The 20,459-nt window shown below is 47.3% G+C and overlaps 1 protein-coding gene and 1 pseudogene across 1 annotated transcript in view; one reads left to right on the plus strand and one right to left on the minus strand.

Annotated features, from left to right (window-relative positions):
• The window catches only part of LOC149359983 (uncharacterized), a 38,627-nt gene extending 28,157 nt beyond the window's left edge, over positions 1 to 10,470 (minus strand). Inside the window, exon 1 of the mRNA XM_089569174.1 lies at positions 9,484 to 10,470. Within this exon, the coding sequence (XP_089425300.1) occupies positions 9,484 to 10,178 (695 nt within the window). The 5' untranslated portion in view covers positions 10,179 to 10,470. The remainder of the gene's footprint in view (positions 1 to 9,483) is intronic.
• Positions 10,471 to 10,542: 72 nt separating this feature from the next.
• Positions 10,543 to 20,459, plus strand: part of LOC149359984 (uncharacterized) — a 28,322-nt pseudogene continuing 18,405 nt past the window's right edge.

Genomic DNA, 20,459 nt, shown 5'->3' on the forward strand with positions numbered 1-20,459 from the left:
GTCACTGCAGAGCAAATGCCTCTCCCATGTCTCTACACTTAGGTGCGGATAAAAACTCAGAAATATTACGTTATTCTACGCTATTTATTGAAGTCACAGAGCCCTGAAAGTGTCTAAAAGTGACCAAGGCCTCATGTTTAAGGACACACTCCCTCGCGTTACGATTTTTTCAACTCTAAAACCGTGGCTCTATCTTCGCCCCCCCCCCCCCCCCCCCCCCCTTTCTTTTTTTGCCACCGCGTAGCTACCAAGGTTATTCAGAAAACCTTGAAGCGTTCTAGAATCGGCACAAAAGCATTAAACGTTTGCAAAAGATTTGTTAGGGACTTTTCAATGGTGCTCTATGTACGTTTGTTTGCCTTCTGTTTTTTTTTTTGTATGGATTAGAGAATTTTTGCAACAGCTGGTTGTAAACTTCAAAAGAGTTGAATGCTGGAGTCTTGGTGCATCGAACTGAAACAGAGTGTCGTATTCCTGCCTCTTTCTGTCGGAGTTGCGTGGAGTTCTTGCGCTCTCCTTCAAAACCAAAACTTACAGTATCAATTCACTACGCTTGCACAGACTACTTCCACACGTTGTCTCCACACACTCTCTCTGCACTTTCTCATTTTCTTCGTTTTCGGCGCGCCTGTATATCTGCAGCGTCATCGTTGCGACCGTGGGAGCTTCATTTCTCATCGGGTAGCAAGAGCCCGATTAAGCAAGGCTGTTGGGACCCCTGAACTGGTCAAGTCCGGCGAGCTCTCCGGCCGCCACATTACTGGTACTCTAATAAGAAAGGACTAAAAAGGGAGTAACCTGTCCTCTAGTGCACGCTAGAGGGCAGCTTATTCCCTTTTTAGTCCCATATAGGCGTATACGTGTTTAGAGTGCGCAGTCATCGGCGAGCGCGCAAGCATCGATCTGTCACGCGTTTTGTGAATCCGCTGATTAGCTGACGCCAGTTCTGTAGAATGCGAATAAATTGAAGAGAACTCAGCGAGTCATGAAAAGGAAGATGATAGGGGTGACGCTAAGAGGCGAGAGGATAACATAGTGGATCATGGAGCCAACAAGGATTGATGATATCAGATGAAACCAGGAAGAAGAAATGGGCATGGACAATGCATGAAATGCGAAGGCAAGATAACCAATGGCCACTTAAAGTAACCGAGTGGATCCCAAGAGAAGGAAGGCGTAGCAGGGGGCGGCAACGGCTGGATGGCGAGACTAGATAAAGCCATATGTGTGGATAAGGGGGCCCCAGCTGGCTCAGTATAGGGTTAATTTAAGGGATACGGGAGAGAGAGGCCTTTTCCCAGTGATAGACACGACCGGGTGATGATGATCGCGATCACCTTTGGCGTCTACAACGCTATCTATATTAGTTTACATTTTGTCCCATTATCACCATTGCCGTCGTTATCGCACAGGTTACGCTCCCTAAAGATTAAAGCAATCTCCCCTATCCCTCCAATCAGCCTTTTCCTGCGCCAGGCGTGGCCACCCTGTCCCCGCATACTTACAAATCTTATCCGCTCATCTGAATCTCTGCAGCCCCTACTATTTTTGCCTAATTCTAATTATACTGGCATCCATTCTGAAGACTGCCCCAATCAAACCACTAGTTGTATGTATTCAGCACATGACATATCCCTACTATTTCTCCCTGCTGATTTCGGTTACAGCCAACTCGTGTTTGTTCTCTAGTTTACTGTGCTTACTGTGAGCACTGACAGGGTGTACATCGGTCAAATACATGCTTTCTTTCCGAGAGATATTGGAAAGTTTTTCATGACTATTAATAGGACACTGGGGCGTATTGAAAGCGACCTGTTCGTCCTTCTTGGTTGTATATTCTAAATACAAATATGCCTATATGGGACTAAAAAGGAAGTAAGCTGCCCAATTAGCGCACTCTCTTTTTACTCCTGTCTGTTTAGTGTGTGTGCAGTGGCCAAAAGGAACTATAGTTGGGAGAGCTGACTTTCACTTATGTGCAGGAGTACATGACATAAGAATGGAAGTCTTAAGTCAACTTAAAAATGGAATGTGACTTCATTGCAAGAAACGTCGGTGCTACATGTTTATGTGTCTATCAATACCTTCAGCACATACACAATGTTGCCACTGTCATCGTATCTTTATTTACACACTTATTCATGCGCTGAATGAGTGCGCCGAGAACCTGCTCCAGCCCGCTTGTCGCGCCTTTTACTGGTTCCGCGCTCCCCCTTATTTGCCGGTTCTGAATTTTCGCGTAGTAGTCACGTGACAATAACGTCATGGCCCTCTCGACCAATCAGCGACTTTTGTGGCTCACGTGCCACGGTGGGCAGGTGACAAGTAACTTCCACGGTGGGCAGGTTGCGATGACGCCACAAGGTCCCGTGACATTGTGACGTCATCGCCTGCTCGACCAATCATCTACTTTTTTAACTAATGAAGGACGCGAAATCGCATGATGTGATGTCTAATGCTGTCTCGTTATAACAGACAAAGGGTCTTGTAACGATTGAAAGATTTGAAATAAGGGAGCAATTACTCATTGGCATCTACCCGAGGGCAGCCATACGGCTACCAAGGAAAGCTATACAGCTTTCTCAGAAACTTCGTAGTTAAAGAAAAATTCGTCCTGGTCCGAGGTTTGAAAGATTGAAAAAACGACACAGTATTTACGCAGGGCTACAGAGGCATTGAAAGCGAGCGCGCACGCACGCACACGCACACGCACACACACACACACACACACACACACACACACACACACACACACACACACACACACACACAAACACACACACACACACACACACATACACACACACACACACACTCACACATACACACACGCACACACACAAATACACACACACGCGCACGCACACGCACGCACGCGCGCACACACACACACATACTCACACCTGTGCGCTAGTTCTAGTGAGATTTGTGACATCCGTTTGTAGCTCTGTACAAAATTTCGTGTCGTGCTGTCAAACACAATATTCAATCGTTGGTAGTGCCTTTGTGTGTTCGCTTTTCTTCCTTCGTGATTTGTCTGGTTGCGACTCATAGTTCCTCGTACAATGAAGTACAAAGTAGTACGTGCAGGCCCCATAGTGTTTGTGTACAGCTGCACCGGGAGTCGTGGCAGCTGTGTGGGCTATATAGAGCAACGCGTGCCCGTGCACACTCGAGCAGCCGACCGTGTTGCCGGCCGACAGCACTTTCTGGAGTGCGCGCGGCAAGGGGTCGCGCGCTGCGGCTATCAGCTGCTGCTGCTGCTGGCGAGGCCAGACCGTCTGACTCAGCTCCACCCTCTTCGTGTACGGTGGGGCGGCCGGCGCCCCAAAGGCGCAGCTTGACCCTCGACCGAACACTGTGCACCTCAGCCCCGGGGAAGCACGTTCTCAATGAGCTTCCGGCGCTTATCGCTCATTGTTTCGACGTCAACGAGTAGTCAGGATTACCTCGACAATGAAAACTACGCTACGGTACAGGGCGGAGGAGAGGACTTTCCTCCCCTCTGTACCGTCCCGTAGCGCAGTTTTGCTTTCACGCGGTGCTTCACCAAGCGGCCTCACGAATCCAGCAGACACGAAGGCTATTATAGGTTTTATGGGAGTAAAATGCTCCTATATGGGAGTAAATAAGGAATAAGCTTTTCTCTAGCGCACTCTCTTTTATGAAATGAGTGCGTGAACTGCTGTAACCGATTGATCTGGCTGGCATTGCAATCAGGGGCGGGGCGGGGGGAGGGGGGGGGGGGGGTGTTGGTGAGGCCTAATAAGTAATACACAGTGCGAGAGAAAAGTGAGCGGTGCCGACTGACAACTAACGCTTATTACTCACGATTATTCTTTACACCCCGGTTACGAAGTAGTGGAAATGACGAGGGCGGTATACAGACCGGTTAAACCCATAGCTTCCAGTCTGTGTTCCGTCCTCACCGTTTGGTGCTGTTTCTGAAAGACGAACTAACCCGTCCTTGTTCTCTTGTAAATTTTATTGCAAAAGCAATACTGCGCTAGGTTTTGAGCCTTCAGCGTCGTCCCGGCGCATCCACGTTTGACCTTTAGCTTGACCTCTGTTGTGGCGTTCATTGATGCGCTCAAGGCGCCTTTCCTTTCCTCCAAATCAACGCAGTCTACAACGCTGACATAGACAGCGTTGTAGATGCGTTGATTTGGAGGAAAGGAAAGGCACCTTACCAACTCTGTGGTTTAGTGGACACCTCAATAGCACTTTAAGCTAATTCCAGTGTTCCGTGTAGCACTCAGGCCTTTCACTGCTTTACTCGCTAAGGTTGCTCGTAATTTGCTTTCGCAACCGTCCGGGCTTAACCAAGCTAAGCCTCTGCCAATTTTTTGACACTGTTTGGGTCCAAACGTTCTTTAGTCACGTTAATCACGTGAAGAGTTTCACGAAGCAACGTATTTTACATATTGCGATGCATATGACATTTATTCTCTGCACGCACCGGTCATACTCCATGAAATCGTCACCAGCATACTCCATGCGAACAAACGCGGTGTTAAAGGAACAAAGTTGTGAGATTAAAATTGCAAAGTGAATAATCTAACTCTGGCGCGAATTTCATGACAGTGCTCAAGGTCAAGGAGTGTAGAACTGCCGAGTGTGTAAGCACTTGGCCACAGTGCGCAATGTTGAGAAAAACACAGGTCACTACGACCCTCAGTGTTTGTTCGTCCGTTTGTTCTTGGTCAAGGAACAAACCCAATGCCAAGGTAAGTTCTTAGTTAGGGATATCCCAATGTTCTGGGCGTATACCGTTCTATTCTTATTCAATAATTTGTTATTAATCATGACCGAGGCCTTCCCTGATGCATTTAAGTTCTCTTGGTTACCATTCGAACTGTTTTCAATTTGTGTTCCATTTATTGACTGCAGATTTTCTTTGCTTTACATAATTATCAATCGCTAAATTTGTTGACTGAACTATATGTAATATTTCGGCTTTGTGTTATTGCTAATTTTTCTTCTTCTTCTTCTTTTTGAATTGTAAATTGTGCACTTTCAGCGTTTTGTATTGACCGCATGCTGTTGTGACTGCCCTGGCCCGCCCACAAGCGCTTGCGCTTCTGCGGGCACACGCTATGTACCGTATATATATATCTTGCAATAAAATTCTTGTATGCATGTATGTATGTAACCGAGCCCGACCTGTAGGTGGCTGCCTGACTTGGTGCTGACTTAGGTGCCCATATTATAAGGTGTGCGCTAGCGAATGGCGAGACCAAACGTGTCAAAAAGAAGACCGAATGTGCCCAGAACGCAACAAATATTCTAGGGATTTCTTTCTTGTTCTGACGGCTGCCACGCTCACAAAGATTTGCAACTGCCGGCGAATGCGCTTGTCCGGTTCGCTTAAGTGGAGCGCCTGCGCGTCAAGTGCAACCAAGTTCTGCTGTGCAACATTCGCGACATCTTTGACATTTAGCACGAAGGTGTGCCTGTAGACCCCAAAGTGCCGCAGTGAAAAGACGCTAATCAACGCCCCCAGAGATAACACTCTTAATTCAAGGGCAGAATCAGGACGTGGTGCAGTGACCCGTATTGTTAGATCACGCGTCCAAAGCTACCCCTGCTATCGATATGCAAAGAAAAAAAAAAACAGGAGAGGGAGCACGAGGAGAGGGTACTCAAATTGTACGCACGTGTTGCTTGGCGGTAATGTTATCTTTCTATGCTGTCCAAGTGCAACTTCTCATCTCATTATACTGATGAGCTTGATAAGAGTTAGGCCTGTGACCTTTCAAAAGCGCCCCTTTCATTATCGGAAAAGCATTATCCATTTCGCTACCAGCAAGCAATTTGATTGCCGGCGAGCCACCGTTCACATCACACCACTGACCACACAGAAATAAAGGGTTGGTCATATGTTTAGGGGAATCCCCCAAGGTGGAGTAGATTTGTTTTGTTGGTTTTATGAGGTTTCATGTCCCAAAGCGACTTTGGCTACGAGGGAAGCCGTAGTAGAGGAGTCCGGAAATTTTGATCACATGGGGGTCTTAAGGTGCACTAACATCGCACAGTACTGGGGCCGCTAGCATTTCGCCTCCATAGAAATGCGACCACCGCGGTCGGGATCGAACCCGCAACTTTCGGGTCAGCAGCCGAGCACCATAATCACTGAGTCACCGCGGAGGCTGGAGTAGACTTATAATAAGGGAGTAATTGCTCATTGGCATCCACCCAAGCGCATCCACACGGCTACAAAGGAAAGCTGTACAGCTTGCACAGAAATTTCGTAGTTAAAAGAAAAATTCGTCCTGGAAAAGAAATCTTTACAACTTTTCCTCAAGGTGGAGAAGATTTATAATAAGGCAGTAATTACTCACTGGCATCCACTCCAAGGGCATCAATACGGCTTCAAAGGAAAGCTCTACAGCTTGCACAGAAATTTCGTAGTTAAAGAAAAATTCGTCCTGAAAGGAAATCTGTACAGCTTTTCCTCAAGGTGGAGTATATTTGCAATAAGGCAGTAATTAATCATTGGCATCCACTCCAAGGGCATCCACACGGCCACAAAGGAAAACTGTACAGCTTTCCCGTGCCGTATGGCTGCGCTTGGGTGGATGCCAATGACCCCAGAAGCGCAGCTAATCGGCTCAATATTGGAAATGCATGGACAAAAGCCGGTCTTACAAAGGACCAGAGTGAAACCATCCATTATCAATATTAGGCCTGTGCTGCTTGGGGGGTAGCTATTCCCTTACTGTAAATAAAGGGTATAGCGCATACAATCCAGGAAACCGGGCAGCGCTTCCTCACGTGTCATCGAACAATGTGGGGCATATTTGTTACGAGCGCAAGCGCGGAAGACAAACGAAAAAGGTCAAGTACCCGCGGTAGGCGTTATCGGCGGCGCGCCATACAGCGCGACGCCTGCCGTTTGGAGAGCGCGCGCGCGAACTGCTCAAGACACCGGTGGCACGACGGCAGGCCATGCGAGAAACGAAACTGCTATCGCGCGCACGTGGCAGCGACCCAAGTGAAAGTTGGCGCGCATCGAGAAGGCTTGATCTCGCTCAACAATCGCTTCTCTGGAGTGAGTGATCAAGTGCGCGACTACGGCGTCTGTGACCTGTCGATCGTAGTCATTTGCACGTTGGCTTAACTATGTAACGCCCGGCGTTGCATATATGATACATGCCGCCGCGGTGGCTGAATGGTTATGGCGCTCGTCTGCTGACCCGAAAGACGCGGGTTCGAACCCGGCCGCAGAGGTGGAATTTCGATTGAGGAGAAATTCTAGAGGCCCATGGGCTGTGCGATGTCAGTGCACGTTAAAGAACCCCAGGTGGTCGAAATTTCCGGAGCCCTCCACTACGGCGTCCCTCATAACCTGAGTCGCTTTGGGACGCTAAACCCCAATAAACAAGCAAATATGATACACAGCGTAACAGTGTCAATAATTTATTTTCTGCCCGCATATCTACTTAAATTGCTAGCAAACTTCAAGTAACGCTCCTCTCCAACACATTTCCCTATACGCAAGGCCAGAGTATAAGCTACCAGAGATGCAGGAGGCCCCCGAAAAGATAAATTCGTGCAAAAGCTATACTCTAACGAAAAACATCCTAAAATTTATGCGTTTGCAATGCTGCATTCACGGATGATAGAGCAGTTATGGGTTCTGCACTTGAATTCCTGCATGCGCCTGCGTGCTAGCACATGGTTTTTGTGTTCCTTAGACACTCAGAAAGAATAAAAATTAGCTGAAATCAACTGCTATGTAATTAATTTTTCTTAATGAATTTCCCAGTTTTTTACATTTCTGTGATCAAGAAGCCATTAATGATGAAGTCTTGGAGATTCATATCCTTTATCTGACGTTTTCAAAGCATGATAATTAATGGGTCAAAACAGCCCGATAATCTGTAGTCTGGTGCAATTCAAGAACGAAGCGGCACATGCCCCTCAAAAGAGCCACTCCAGCTAATGGCGTCGACCGGTTGTCACGACGTCGTGGTTAATACCCTGTCGTCTGCTAGCGCGACACAGCAAGGGACTAGCAGGAGCAAGGGCATTAACCGCGGATTAACAGTGTCAACGTCATGACAACCGGTCGACGCCATTGGCTAGAGGGCAAACGTTGTTCAATTGGGTTCTTCGTCCTTGACTTGTGTCCGACTATAGAAACTGTATAGCCTCTTTATAGGTCTTATTGTACTTAGACAATGTATATGAACCAGCTCCACTTCCAAACTTAGCGCCTGTCTTTGAAGGTTGAACTGCGCTGACTGAACCCTCTTTCCTACGGAGGCCAAGATTCTGGGGCCATGGTCCCAACTTTCGCAGCAGACTTGAGAAGCAGCACATACAGATACGCACCAGACATTTTTTCTTCTCTTTATTGGCTATTGGACACGAGGAGCTAAAGCTATAATTCCTCGATTCCTCTCCATGTGTGGGTTAGCCAACAGGGCATCAGGTCCCGTCAAATTCACACCTCCCTACCGGTATTTCCTCTCTCTCTCTGGTTCGGATCTTAACAGAAGTCGCTTCATAGGGCTTTTGTGAGGTGTTGTTATTTTACTAGTTTACTGTCGCAACGAGTACCGAGAGAAAGAAGATACAAGTAAGGCTACAGAAACAGACGCCAGATACTCTGATCCTACTCAAAACCAAAACCTGCAAGATGCACTTCCAAGCTAATTACACCGCAACGATTAAAATATTCCAACAGAAGAGAAGTACGCCTCGAGTGGCGTGCCTCTTATAGCGGAAAATATCTTGACTTATGCGGTACAGGACTTCCTGATTTCGTCGTTCGTCGTCAGTATGCAGCAAGCGCAGGTACGAGTATGCATAGCAATACGCATAACAGATCGTATAACAGCTAAGCAAGCACGATTAATCCCATGTGATTCTGAAGTATAGCAGAAAGCTCAACTGCTTGGTACGACATTCCAGAAGGGAAAGACGCGCGTGTCTCGTCTACTCCCTCCGATGTTGCATTTAGCCGCGCCATTCTCTGTACAACACACACAAAAGGTATCTCTGAACTGTAGATGGACGAGAGAAAACATGATTGGCTGCAGGTTAAAACAGAAACGAATGGACGATCCTGCTATGAATTGTTAGCATCGAAAGGAGGATGGAAGCAGCAAGGCACGTAGCGCTAAAGCGGAAATCACAGTCGCATTCGCACTAGTTGTTCTTGCTGGTCCCACTCTGCCTCTCCTTTCCCATAGCAGCTAGAGGCTAGTCGAAAACAAGGAATGGCACAAACCACTGTGCCAGGATTCGGCGCGCTTATATGTGTTCCGGGTGGTTTGATAGAATTGAAGGGAAATGCTGAGCCTCATCTTTGTACCTCATCTTTGTGTGCGACAATCCGTTACTACAGCTCGCCCCCCTTTGCACATACACCTGAAACAACACTTTCGGGCGGCAAACGAGGCTCTAGTGTCCGTGAATAAAGAACAGAGTGCTTGCAAACTATCAAGGAGGAGAGATTTAGCGAACTAAACGTACCTGAGTGAGAGCACGCTGAGGCAGGTCGCCGGAACTGGGAAGACGTTCCTCGAGATCTTCTCCAGCCTGGTGAACGAGATCTCCAGATCTCGGATCTCCAGGCCGAGGAAGGCACCCTCGTCGACAAACTCGAGGCTGCCCCCCTGCACCATGACGTGCGTGAGGCTCTTGGGCATGAGAGCGAAGCTCTTGTCCAGCTTCGGAAAGTCCGTCGAGAAGATGAGGAGCCGCTGCAGGTTCTTGAGGCGGCTCATGGCGCTCCAGTGCAAGTACTCGAGACCCTTGGCCCTCTTTATCTCTATCATGGTTAGCGTGTCGTCGAAACCGTCGAACAAGTTGCTGCCGTTGGACACGTTCGAGAAGTCCGCCATGTACGTGTACAGCTCGGTGACGCGCACCCCTCTGAAGACGTCCGAAGGCGCATCCTTGAGGTTGTACTTGGACAGCTCGAACTCGAACACGAACGAGCCTCGCAGCACGCTCAGCGCGTTCTTGAGCGCCCTGCGGTCCACGTCTTTGCACTCGACTCGCTCGTAGTTGTGGAAGCTGAAGCAGGTGCAGGGTCGCAGCGCTTCCTTCTTGGGACACGCAGCGCGCGCAGAGACGAGCAGCTGGATGACGATGAGCAGGGACAGCCGCAGCGTGGCCAGCGTAGCAACAGACCGGCTCGATCGGGAGTATGAAGCAGCGGCCATGAGTGCACGATGCGGCGGCGGTAGTTTTTTTTTTTTTTCGTGATAAAGATAGCGTGGATCGGCAAACGCCGTGTCCGTACAAGTCGTCGTCTTCGACGCCGCGCCGCCGTGCTTGCTACGCCGGTACTGCTGCCGCGGCTACTGCTTTCTGCTGCCGCCTGCGCTTGCTGTCACAGCCGGGACCGAAAAGAACCGCCAACGAGGGTAGAGAACAGAAGCACTGGCGCTGCCGGAGGGCCTCGCTGATAATGCCCCTGCCTCACCTGCTGGACGCCGCTACCTCCAGCCTCCTCCTTTCTATCTTGTCTCTTCTCTTCTGCCGTTTTTTTATTTTCTGCCTATCCCTCCGCGGGAGCCAGCTCGGATGCGGCGGACCGGCCGAGCGTGTCGCCCCCAATGTCCACGCCGGGAATTAACATCGCTGAAGCGTCCGATAAGGGAGAACCGAATTTCGGAGATACGACACCAGGTAGCGGAAGACTGCGGACACACGTAAAGCCCCTGCCACTCCAAAGCCAGCAGGCAAGCCCGAGATAAAAGGACGGACATCTCCTTTTGTTACTTGTCGTTCGCTGTTCCTGAAGTCTTTTTGGCTCGCCTCTGTTCCTGCCGCTGCCTCTGGGACAAGAAAAGCAGACGCGGAGCGTGACTGAGATACGCGTTCCCACGGGCTCGTTCGCCGCTCGGTCGGCAGCATTTCCGCCAAGACCTGCGCGCAATTATTGTAGTCCACAAGCCGACCCTGCTCGCTATACCGTGGTGGCCCGGGCGCGACGGCCGGGACAGGTTCTTGGCACGAAGGAGTTGAGAATCTTTTAATGGCACTCTCTGTTATTGCTTCTTAGTTTCCTTATCTCTCTCTCTCTCTTGCGTGCCTTGCATTCCAGCGCTACCTTCCGTGAATTTCTTTCCCATTCCGTATGCCATCGATGGGCTGGCCTAACCGCTTTCTGGGCTACCTCCCTCTAAACGTGCAACACTGTCCTTTAGTGGTGTCTTACTGTTCCTTCATTTTAACCCACGTGGTCTCCCACCAGTTTATGGGTGTCAACGATCCATTTCGAACAACAGACACTGATGTACATGATTTTAAGAGGTTAAAGAACATTTCCTGCCACTTCTCGATTCACGTTTGGCCTCTGAACTTAGAGGCAATGAGTCGGTAACCCCATCTTAATAGGCTGAGCTGGATGATAACCGTCTTTTACAAAGACGCCCAACAAATTTTGCCAATGACAAATACGCGAGACACTCTGTTCAAAAAAAAAAAAAAGAAAGATATTTTCTATGTCGATCTTTTTTTGTTGTTGTTTTCTGCATGAGGATGAATTTGGAAATGCTTGGTGTAAATGCTGAAGTCATCGCCCAAGCGATCGAGGCACATTAAAACCACGGACGGAGCTGATCAACGCGCCACCCGTTTTGCCAAAGTTCTATTTTGAGGTAGGTTATTCATGATCTCGGAGAAAAGTATATAACAGCTTTATGTTACCGGTGCTCATCATGAGGCAGAAAGATGGAGGCTAACGAAAAGTATTGAACTTGAATTAAGGGTAACGCAGCGAGCTATACAAATGACAATGATAGGTGTAACGTTAACGAGAATGGAAGAGAGCAGAGTCTTTGAGGGAACAAACGCGAGTTAATGAAGTCATAGAGTCTAAATCAAGAAGAACTGGGCATCGACAGGGCATGCAGTTCGAAAGCATGGTAGCTGGTGATCATTAAGGGCAACGGTCTGGAGTCCGAGACAAAGCAAGCGTAGCATAGGGCGGCCGAAGGTCAAGTGGGTGAATTAGCTTATGAAGTCTGAGGGAATAAGGTGGGCCGCAGCTGGCATAGGACAGAGTTGTTTGGAGGGATATGGGGGAGGCGTTGTCCTTCAGTAGGCGTAGTGAGGCTGCTGCGGCTGACGATGATTCTTGATCTTTGATCTAGAAGAAGGTTGTGCCCTCCGTGCCCTCATATGCGGGAGTTTTATTTATTTATTTATTTATTTATTTATTTGGTCATACTGTTAACCCTCAAATGAGGGTCGTTACAGGGAGGGAACAAAAACAAATACATAAATGAGCAATCATGAGTCAGAGTTCAAAATTTGTACACCATTTCTCAAAAATATATCAACACCTAGCTCAAATTGTTGCACGTTCGTACTCTCCACAACATCACTTGGCAATTTGTTCCACATTTCAATTACATCAGGGAAGAAAGAATATCGGTACACATCCGTACGTGTGTTAATAGGCTGTAGTACCCTGCTGTGGTTTTTCCGGGAACCACGTTTTAGAGGCGCTTTCACATAATGTTCTTTATTTATTTTTAATGTCCCTTGCATTATCTGGAAAAAAAGTTTGAGCCTATGTTTTATTCTTCTAATTTCCAGCGTTTCCAATTCACACTGCTGCATCATCTTTGTAACCGAGTCAGTACGGCGATACTTTGAACATATAAAACGTGCTGAAATCCGCTGTACTCTTTCTACCTTCTTTTTTAAGCATTTTTGGCACGACTGTTTCCAGGGGCTCTGCAACAGAGCCGGTAAGGGGGAGGGTCCCTGACTTTGCTCTGAAGGGAGGGGGCTAGTAATCAGTTCTGATCAGCCGACCAGCTCCGCCCACCCATTCAAAACAGACTTCAGGTGTCGCTAAGTGTCTACAGCTGATTGTGAGCGCCGCTCAAAACAAAAGAATTGCAGCGTGAGAGGTAACTTACGGTGTTGCGTCGTATTTGCACAAGATTTCCCACTGCTCGCAAAAGTTCCTGTTCAACTTTTCACATGTAAGTCGTCGATGGAGCCAGTACACAACCTTTGATCACTCGATGAGCATTGCGTTTGACGGCAAATCTAAAACAATGATGTCTACTAATGGCGCCTGCAAACTTTCTTCATTCATTTAACCATCCCCTTTTATGCTTTGAGGCAAATAAATACCGGTTCAAAAAATGGTGTCTACTACAAGCAACAGTAGCCACGGATGAGTGAGTAAGCGAAACAATGAAGGTACGAACGAGTGGGTGAAGAATTAATGAATTAATGAACCAATGAATGAATGAACGAACCAACGAACGAACGAATGAATGAATGAATGAATCAATCAATCAATCAATCAATCAATCAATCAATCAATCAATCAATCAATCAATCAATCAATCAATCAATCAATCAATCAAATCAAATCAAATCAAATCAAATCAAATTTTATTCGTCTGTATGCATACACATTCATAAATTCTGGCCTGCCTAAGCACATTTTGCTTGTTGGCTGATCAGGCAGCAGGTGGATAAATACCTCCATATGCATACATTTCTTGTCTAAACAGTCATGCTAACATAGAGAAAAAATGAATGAATGAATGAATGAATGAATGAATGAATGAATGAATGAATGAATGAATGAATGAATGAATGAATGAATGAATGAATGAATGAATGAGTTGGTTGAACTCGCTGCCAGGCCTTCCGCTCCGTGTCAACGCTGTGCACGAGGCCCGTCGCCTGAGCTCTTTCCAGCAAGTAAAATCCACCTCTCGTCATGCGACTGAACACGCGGGATGTCCCACAGCCCCCAGCCACAGGTGGGTCGATGGCTGTGGCACTCGGCTGCTAAGAATAAGGTCGTAGGTTGATAGCATTTCGGTGGAGGTGATATGCGGAAGAAACGATTACACAGCACATGTTGTGTAATCAGCCACGTGCTGTAAAAATCAGTCCACAGTCCTCCATTACGGCGAAACTTCCTCCTTCCCCTTTTCTCCCTCTTTCATTCCTTCCCTCAAAGCGGCTTATAGGCTTGCTTTGGGATTTAATCTTGAGGATGTATCGGACGTATGCGAGATGAGCTGTAATCATTCTCAATGGGGCGTTACACCTCCACTGTTTCCCGCGGCTTCAGCAACAGCAATTGCAAACAACAACGACAATAAGAGCAACAAGAAGGACGGGAGAGGTGCAGAGCTCATGGCCAACTTAGAGGTAGTCTAATTAATTCGGAGCCTTCCTTCCCGGTTTAGCCGGCACAGAAAAAAAAAATGGAGGTTACACTTAAGCTCCTCCCTAAGGGTATGAAGCGAGAGCGTTATTGGGTCAACGCCCGTATATGAGCAATTGGTCATTCTCTACTTTACATTAATAGATGCCTGGGAGTCCTCATATCAATCCTGGCGCAGTGGTGCAGCGGTTAAGCGATGGGCCACTGCCCTGCGATGGCAGGTGCTCCCAACGGTGAGCCTTGTGCGGCCCAGGTTGTTCTTCCCGAGCGACCAGTCATTAATTTAACTGCTACGGTGGGCAGTTTGCTCACTAGTACTATTACTATTACACTATTACTTTTCGCTCGCAACGTCGACGCCGACAACGCCTACACCGGTAATTCTGGAGAACGGCACCTTTAACGCTATTCCGTTGCGTTAAAGAAAAAAATCCACTAAGCATTCAATCAGGAGAGGAGTTTCGCAAATCCATTATTCGCTAAAAGCCTCATGGATGAGCTGCTCGTGTGGTGCTTGACTTTTGGCGTTATTCACTTCATGCAGACACCTTCGGCACATGAGTTTAGAGCTGAGTGTCCGTCCAACGGTGAATAATATAGAGAAGCCACTGGTTCATGTTTTTCTTTTCACCAGGTATCACAAGTGGCTTTTACTCACATTCATATTCTCCGTAAAATTTTAGTCATCGAAGCAATTAGTTTCAGTTATACTAAGCAAACAGTAGGCTACAGTAAACGAAAATGCACTCTGAAGTATAGCTCACTTAGGAGGCAGAAAAACGCACCGCGAATACAATCACCGGGGCGGGAGAAAAGACAAGGGACAAGCGCAAACTTTCATCTGGCGTTATTTGCAGACCAGGACAAACCATTCAATTATGAAATGACGTTTCTAGAGCGGTTCCCGTGAGAGAGCATTGATTGTGTCATTGCTCTCCATGCATACATTATTTCTTCCTTATATTTGCTGAAACTTAGAGCATGTCCCTTGTCTTTCTCCTCCCTCGGTATTTTTGCTTCAATCAGTTTCTACACTTCCTAAACCACTAATCGACTGACCCGCCTACAAGTTTTGTTGAGCAATGTGGCTGACACCTTATAGCCAGTGGCGCTCTATAATAGACATTTTTGAACTTGCGCGATCCGATAAATTTCTTTTTTGCAAGAAATGTTTAAGCAGAAAGGAATCGCAGGGCTTTAGCGTCACTATGCCGAATGTGAACTACGGATATGAAGAAGTTAAAGGTTACACGTCGTTTATAGGCAGTGGTCGAGTTTCATACCGGCCTTATAGCACATAAACGTCTCATGCCTTAATAGCTTCTTAGCTTTCTCACGTGCAGCTAGATTCATCCATTCAGACTACTATTATCATTCTAGTGTGACTGCCATGAAGTCAAAAGCTAACCTGCCTGACCTCGAGCTGCGACGCAAAATCTGCCGACTGATCCTTTTCCACAAGTTTTATCACTTATCCCTCGCAGATCTAAAACCAGCTCATCACGTGTCCCCTCGCACCAGTCACAGCAAAGCCGTTTATCCCCCCCCCCCCCCCCCCCCCCCCTACGCGCACGCACCACTGCGCACCTTCATTCCTTCTTTTCCCAGACTGCAGTAGACTGGAATGGCCTGCCTGCCGATGCCGCACTCCACACCAGCCCCGTCCATTTTAAAAAAGCCATTGAAGATGTTCTGTTTTAAACCCCATGTCATTCATTTCAGATTCATTTTGTGTATTGTTTCCCCTCATGTAATACCCCTATTCAGGGGAATTAAATAAATAAGAAATAAATAAATAAATAAATAAAAGCTCTAAATCCTTTCTGCGCCCGCTTGGGAAGCGTTTCAAGTCACTCACCTAGCGGAATTGTCCGCAAACGCTGAACTCCACGTTCGGCTGTCTTGTTCCTCTTGTGCTCTTATAAACAGATGTTAAAAAAAGGTTCACAGTTGACACATTAGACAGGCTCGCTTCGCTGATTTTCACTGGACCATCGCTTTAGACAATGCATTCAGCTAGGGGAATCCCCGAAGGTGGAGTTGACTTCCATTAAAGGAGTAATTACCCAATAGCGTACACACGAGCACGGCGGAAAGCTATTTAGCTTTCTCATAAACTTCGCAGTAGAACGAAAAATTCGGCCGAGTCACTTCAGACTGCTTACGTGTGGAAATGCGAAAGGATTACTGTCCTTGGGTGCACTGACACGCAATTTTATACGAGAATGGATTTTTGAGGACAGAAAATGGCGCAGTAACTGTTTCAAACCTGGTTGAACACGTCAACCGCGCCTTAAGGGAAGAGGTAAGGTGTCTGAAAAGGCATACAACTGAAGGTGCACATGTCGTTGGTTAGAATCCCTGTAGCAAGCTAACCTCCCTATTGCAACGAGAAATCGTATGAAACCATCCGGAACGCTGTGCGACAAACAGTTGCGTCACAGTTTTGGAACGAAGGTAGTCGGGAAAATTGGCGCCACACTGAGGCCTCCCAGAGTGGTGGACATGCAGACGAATAACATGCATTTAATAATTACCGTTTTAAAAAACTTATCGACATTTGGCAATCTTCACTCCAAGAAACCAATTTCTTGGAAAACACGAGCGCATCAACAGCATCAGTGGCCGCTCCCTGACACGGCAGCAGTGCGCGATGATCTTCCGTGCGCGTGTAGGATGCGTGTGGCCCGGGTACAGACGGGTGCGCCACGGACTAGCCACAAGTGACGTGCGTGGCGATTGTGGTGCAGTTGAAACACTGGAGCACTTGCTCCTCCGCTGTACCGTGTTCGCCCAACCGCGTCGCGACATACTTGCGGCTTACAGGGCCCAGGGACTCATCCCGGACAGTGTCTCGGCGCTCCTGTGGCCCAAGGGCAGAGCGCGCACCCGTGAGCGAACTCTGGTGAGCCTCTGTGTATACTTCGAACAGACGGGCTTGACGTCCCGTGTGTTCCGCGCCAGGTAGTTATTCGCAGTGACAAAACGCTGTGCTACCTTCGGACGCTTTACAGCTGGGCGCCCCCACACCAGCTCATCTGTACAGTGAGCCGCGAGCGTGTGCTTTTGTCCTGTTTTTCCTTTCTTCCCTCGGGACAGAACACGGCTCGCGCGCGGCATTTAAATATTTATCTTCGAGCGGCCGGCCTGCGACGACCAAGTGAATGTGCCCTATGCTCCCCCACGAACAATGGCCCGCGCGATGCCCTCACTGGCGCAGGGAAACGCATCTGTACCGGCCGGAAAGGCATCGCGGGGGATGCAGCCGGCCTCTCCCCATCCACCACGCAATTTGCACGCCCGCGCACTCTCAACAACCTTGCGCGGGCAGCACCCCACATTTATTTTTATTTCAGTACCATGTATTTGTACTACATAGTGTACATTGCTCCCTACCCCTACCCTTTCTTCTATCGCTCCCCCCTTTCTTTCCTTCTCCCTCTCCTCTCCGTCTCATTTCATTCCCGCTAGCCGCAGCTCAGGTGCTTCACGTTTCGATGGCAGATGCCGCGGCTATAGCAAAATCTTTTTCCCTTCATATTTTATTGGCCCGGGAATAGGGCTTGGGGAATGCCAGAATCGACTGGCGGGCTGTGAGGGCAATGATCTTTGAAGGAAACGTTGTCTGAAAAAGACACCGAAATCCAGTTGACGAGCTGGATGCCCCTTAAAATCATCTCCGCTTTAAAGACTAACTTTTTATGTCAGACTTTGTCGAAAGCTTTTGCAAAGCCCGTGAGTATTGCGTCGGCTTGTTTGCCTGAATTTATATACGCGGTGAAATCACTTGCGACGACCTGAGTGGATGCGTTGAAGCCTTTTCTAAACCCGTGTTGGCACTCGACAAAATATTGAACCTGTCGAGAAATTCAGTAAGATGTTGCATGATGTTTAAATTAATGGATTAGAACTATAGTTTATGATGCACTGCTTATTATATTTCTTCTGAAGAGGCCTAGCTGACTCTGGCCGTTCTCCAGTTGGTCGGAATCTGGCCGTCACCCACATATTTAGAGAATAAAACATACAAATATTTTGAGATCCAAGGAGCTATTTTAAAAAGTTCCTAGGAGTACCCTCAGGCCCGGGAGTCCATTTAACATCAGTATTGCTGCCTTATAATTTCGGAAAATGTAGGTATTCGTCGTAGCCATACAGATGCTCTCGGAAGCATGGGTTGGATGAAACCCACTCCACCTTGAGGATCCACGAAAACATCGGACTAATATGCTGAGTCACGTTTAAACAGAATTCGGCGACATACTCGGCCCATTCTGATGCCGACTTCCGTCAAGTGAGCGTTTTTGGTTTTCTTTCGAAGTCGCAAGTTCACATAATGAACATACAAAAGTCCGATTAACTCGCCTCGAGTTTTTTCACTGAGTTCCAAGTCTAGGTGACATTCTAAGAACCGGATGTTATAATACCATGACGCACATTGTACGCGATAGTAGTGCCGTCTGTTCCAGCCACGTTTGTTTTGTTTGTTTGTTTTTTTTTGTCACAAGCAATTCGCGCTACATTTTACGCGACACACTGGCCCGAATTCGAAAAGGTACGGCTTTTAGTTTTGTCTAGAACGTAGTATAGGTATTTATCAAAGCTAGACACAAAAAAAGTTTCCAGGTGCCAGCCGCTTTGCAGGAGCGACCATACCATAAGCTAGACGGCCGTTGTATTAGTAAACGCACATTCGGCAAGCGCTGCCAGATTATGAACAGCAGCTGACCCGTATCCTTGAAAAGGAAAACATATTACTGACTTAACCTGCTAGTAATAACATGTGGGGCCGAAACTTCGCTAACAAAAAAAGAGATCTAAAAGAGACCAGTGGAAGGGTAGCGAGAATGGAACGGAAAATAACAGGGCAGGGCACAATACTTGAAAAAATATTTTCGGTACCAATACCCCTAATCTTCAAAAATTTTATTTCCGATACCGAATCAAAATTAATTGATTTCCGATCAGATACTCGATATGTATCGTCGGTACATCGATACACCACTGAAATTACCAGTATTAATAAAGCTGGTAAAATTATTTCTCCATGGTTCCTGGAATTTTTAGTGTACTTTATATAGGGCGCTGTATTTGCAAGGGTTTAAACGAATCCACCCGCACAGATTTTTTCTAATTTCTTTAGACTCCACTGTCGGTGCATCTGGTTTCGTTAAACCATTAGCATTGGAATGAAGGCGCCATGCTTGAGGCGATCACTTCCATATAAGCAGCTTAAAAAAATCTTTTTTCCTTTTAAGCCTACTGTTCTTTATGCGAACCGGGCTCTGAGCACTGGACTACATACGAATAAACTTGAAACCGTTTCTTATGCTCTTCGTTCGTTACTCCAGTATTTACAGTTTGCCCCTGCCTTTCACCTGTGCTAAAAGCCGCAAGTTCCGTGCGCTTGGGAAAGCCGAACAGTTATTTCCCCAGCACTCTACGCAAATAGCGTTTGAAGTTAAACATTCTTCGTTAAAGGCGAGAAAAACAACAAAGAGTAAAAGAGCTACAAGTTTTTATTACTGAAAATCATATGTTGGTAATCTGTGACGTTTTTTTTTTTACTTAACGGTAGTAAGTAACAGCATTTCCTCAAACCGTCGGTCCGAAAGAGCTCCGACAGCGATACGGCCGTGCTTTAAGCGAATGAAATTTAAAAAAAAAAAAGCCTCTGTATTAAAGGAGCACATGAGCACGTTGCAGTGCCAGCGTGTTCGTGGTTAGAAGATGGTTTTTAACGCGACGGCTTTAAGAGTCCCGATTAGCGGAAAAACCGCCGTAGTTTGATGATGGCGTGTCGAGAAAGTGAGGATTGGTCGAGAGGGTCATGACGTCACAACCACATGACCTCGCGCGGGTAATTGAAACACCCCACAATGATCACACAACAGAACAACGATGACATCACTAGGGAATTTCTTATTGATCTGCAAGGTAATGAAATCACTGCAGCGCCGTTACGCAGTACCTCTAAAGAAAGAAAAGCAGTAGCGCTGAAAAACGGCCGCGCCGGGAGTCGAACCGCTGTCCCTTAAAGGGCAACTGCAGCACTTTTTTGAGAATTTCGCGATATTCAAGGATTCAAATCTATATAGGCTGTAGGCAAAGTGTTTTTGCACTAGCATTTAAAATAGTTACATAATCGACGATTCAATTTTGCACTTCTCCTCAACGTACCAGAGGAGTGCAGGGAAATTCAGCGTGACGTCACGGAAGGTATGGTTTCAAATTACCGCTGTCGTGAGCCACACCCTGCTCTGACTCGTTAGACGCTGCCAAATGACAC

This window comes from Amblyomma mixtum, chromosome 2 (assembly GCF_055824585.1).
Source record: "Amblyomma mixtum isolate Tamu chromosome 2, ASM5582458v1, whole genome shotgun sequence".
Taxonomy (NCBI): Eukaryota; Metazoa; Arthropoda; class Arachnida; order Ixodida; family Ixodidae; genus Amblyomma; species Amblyomma mixtum.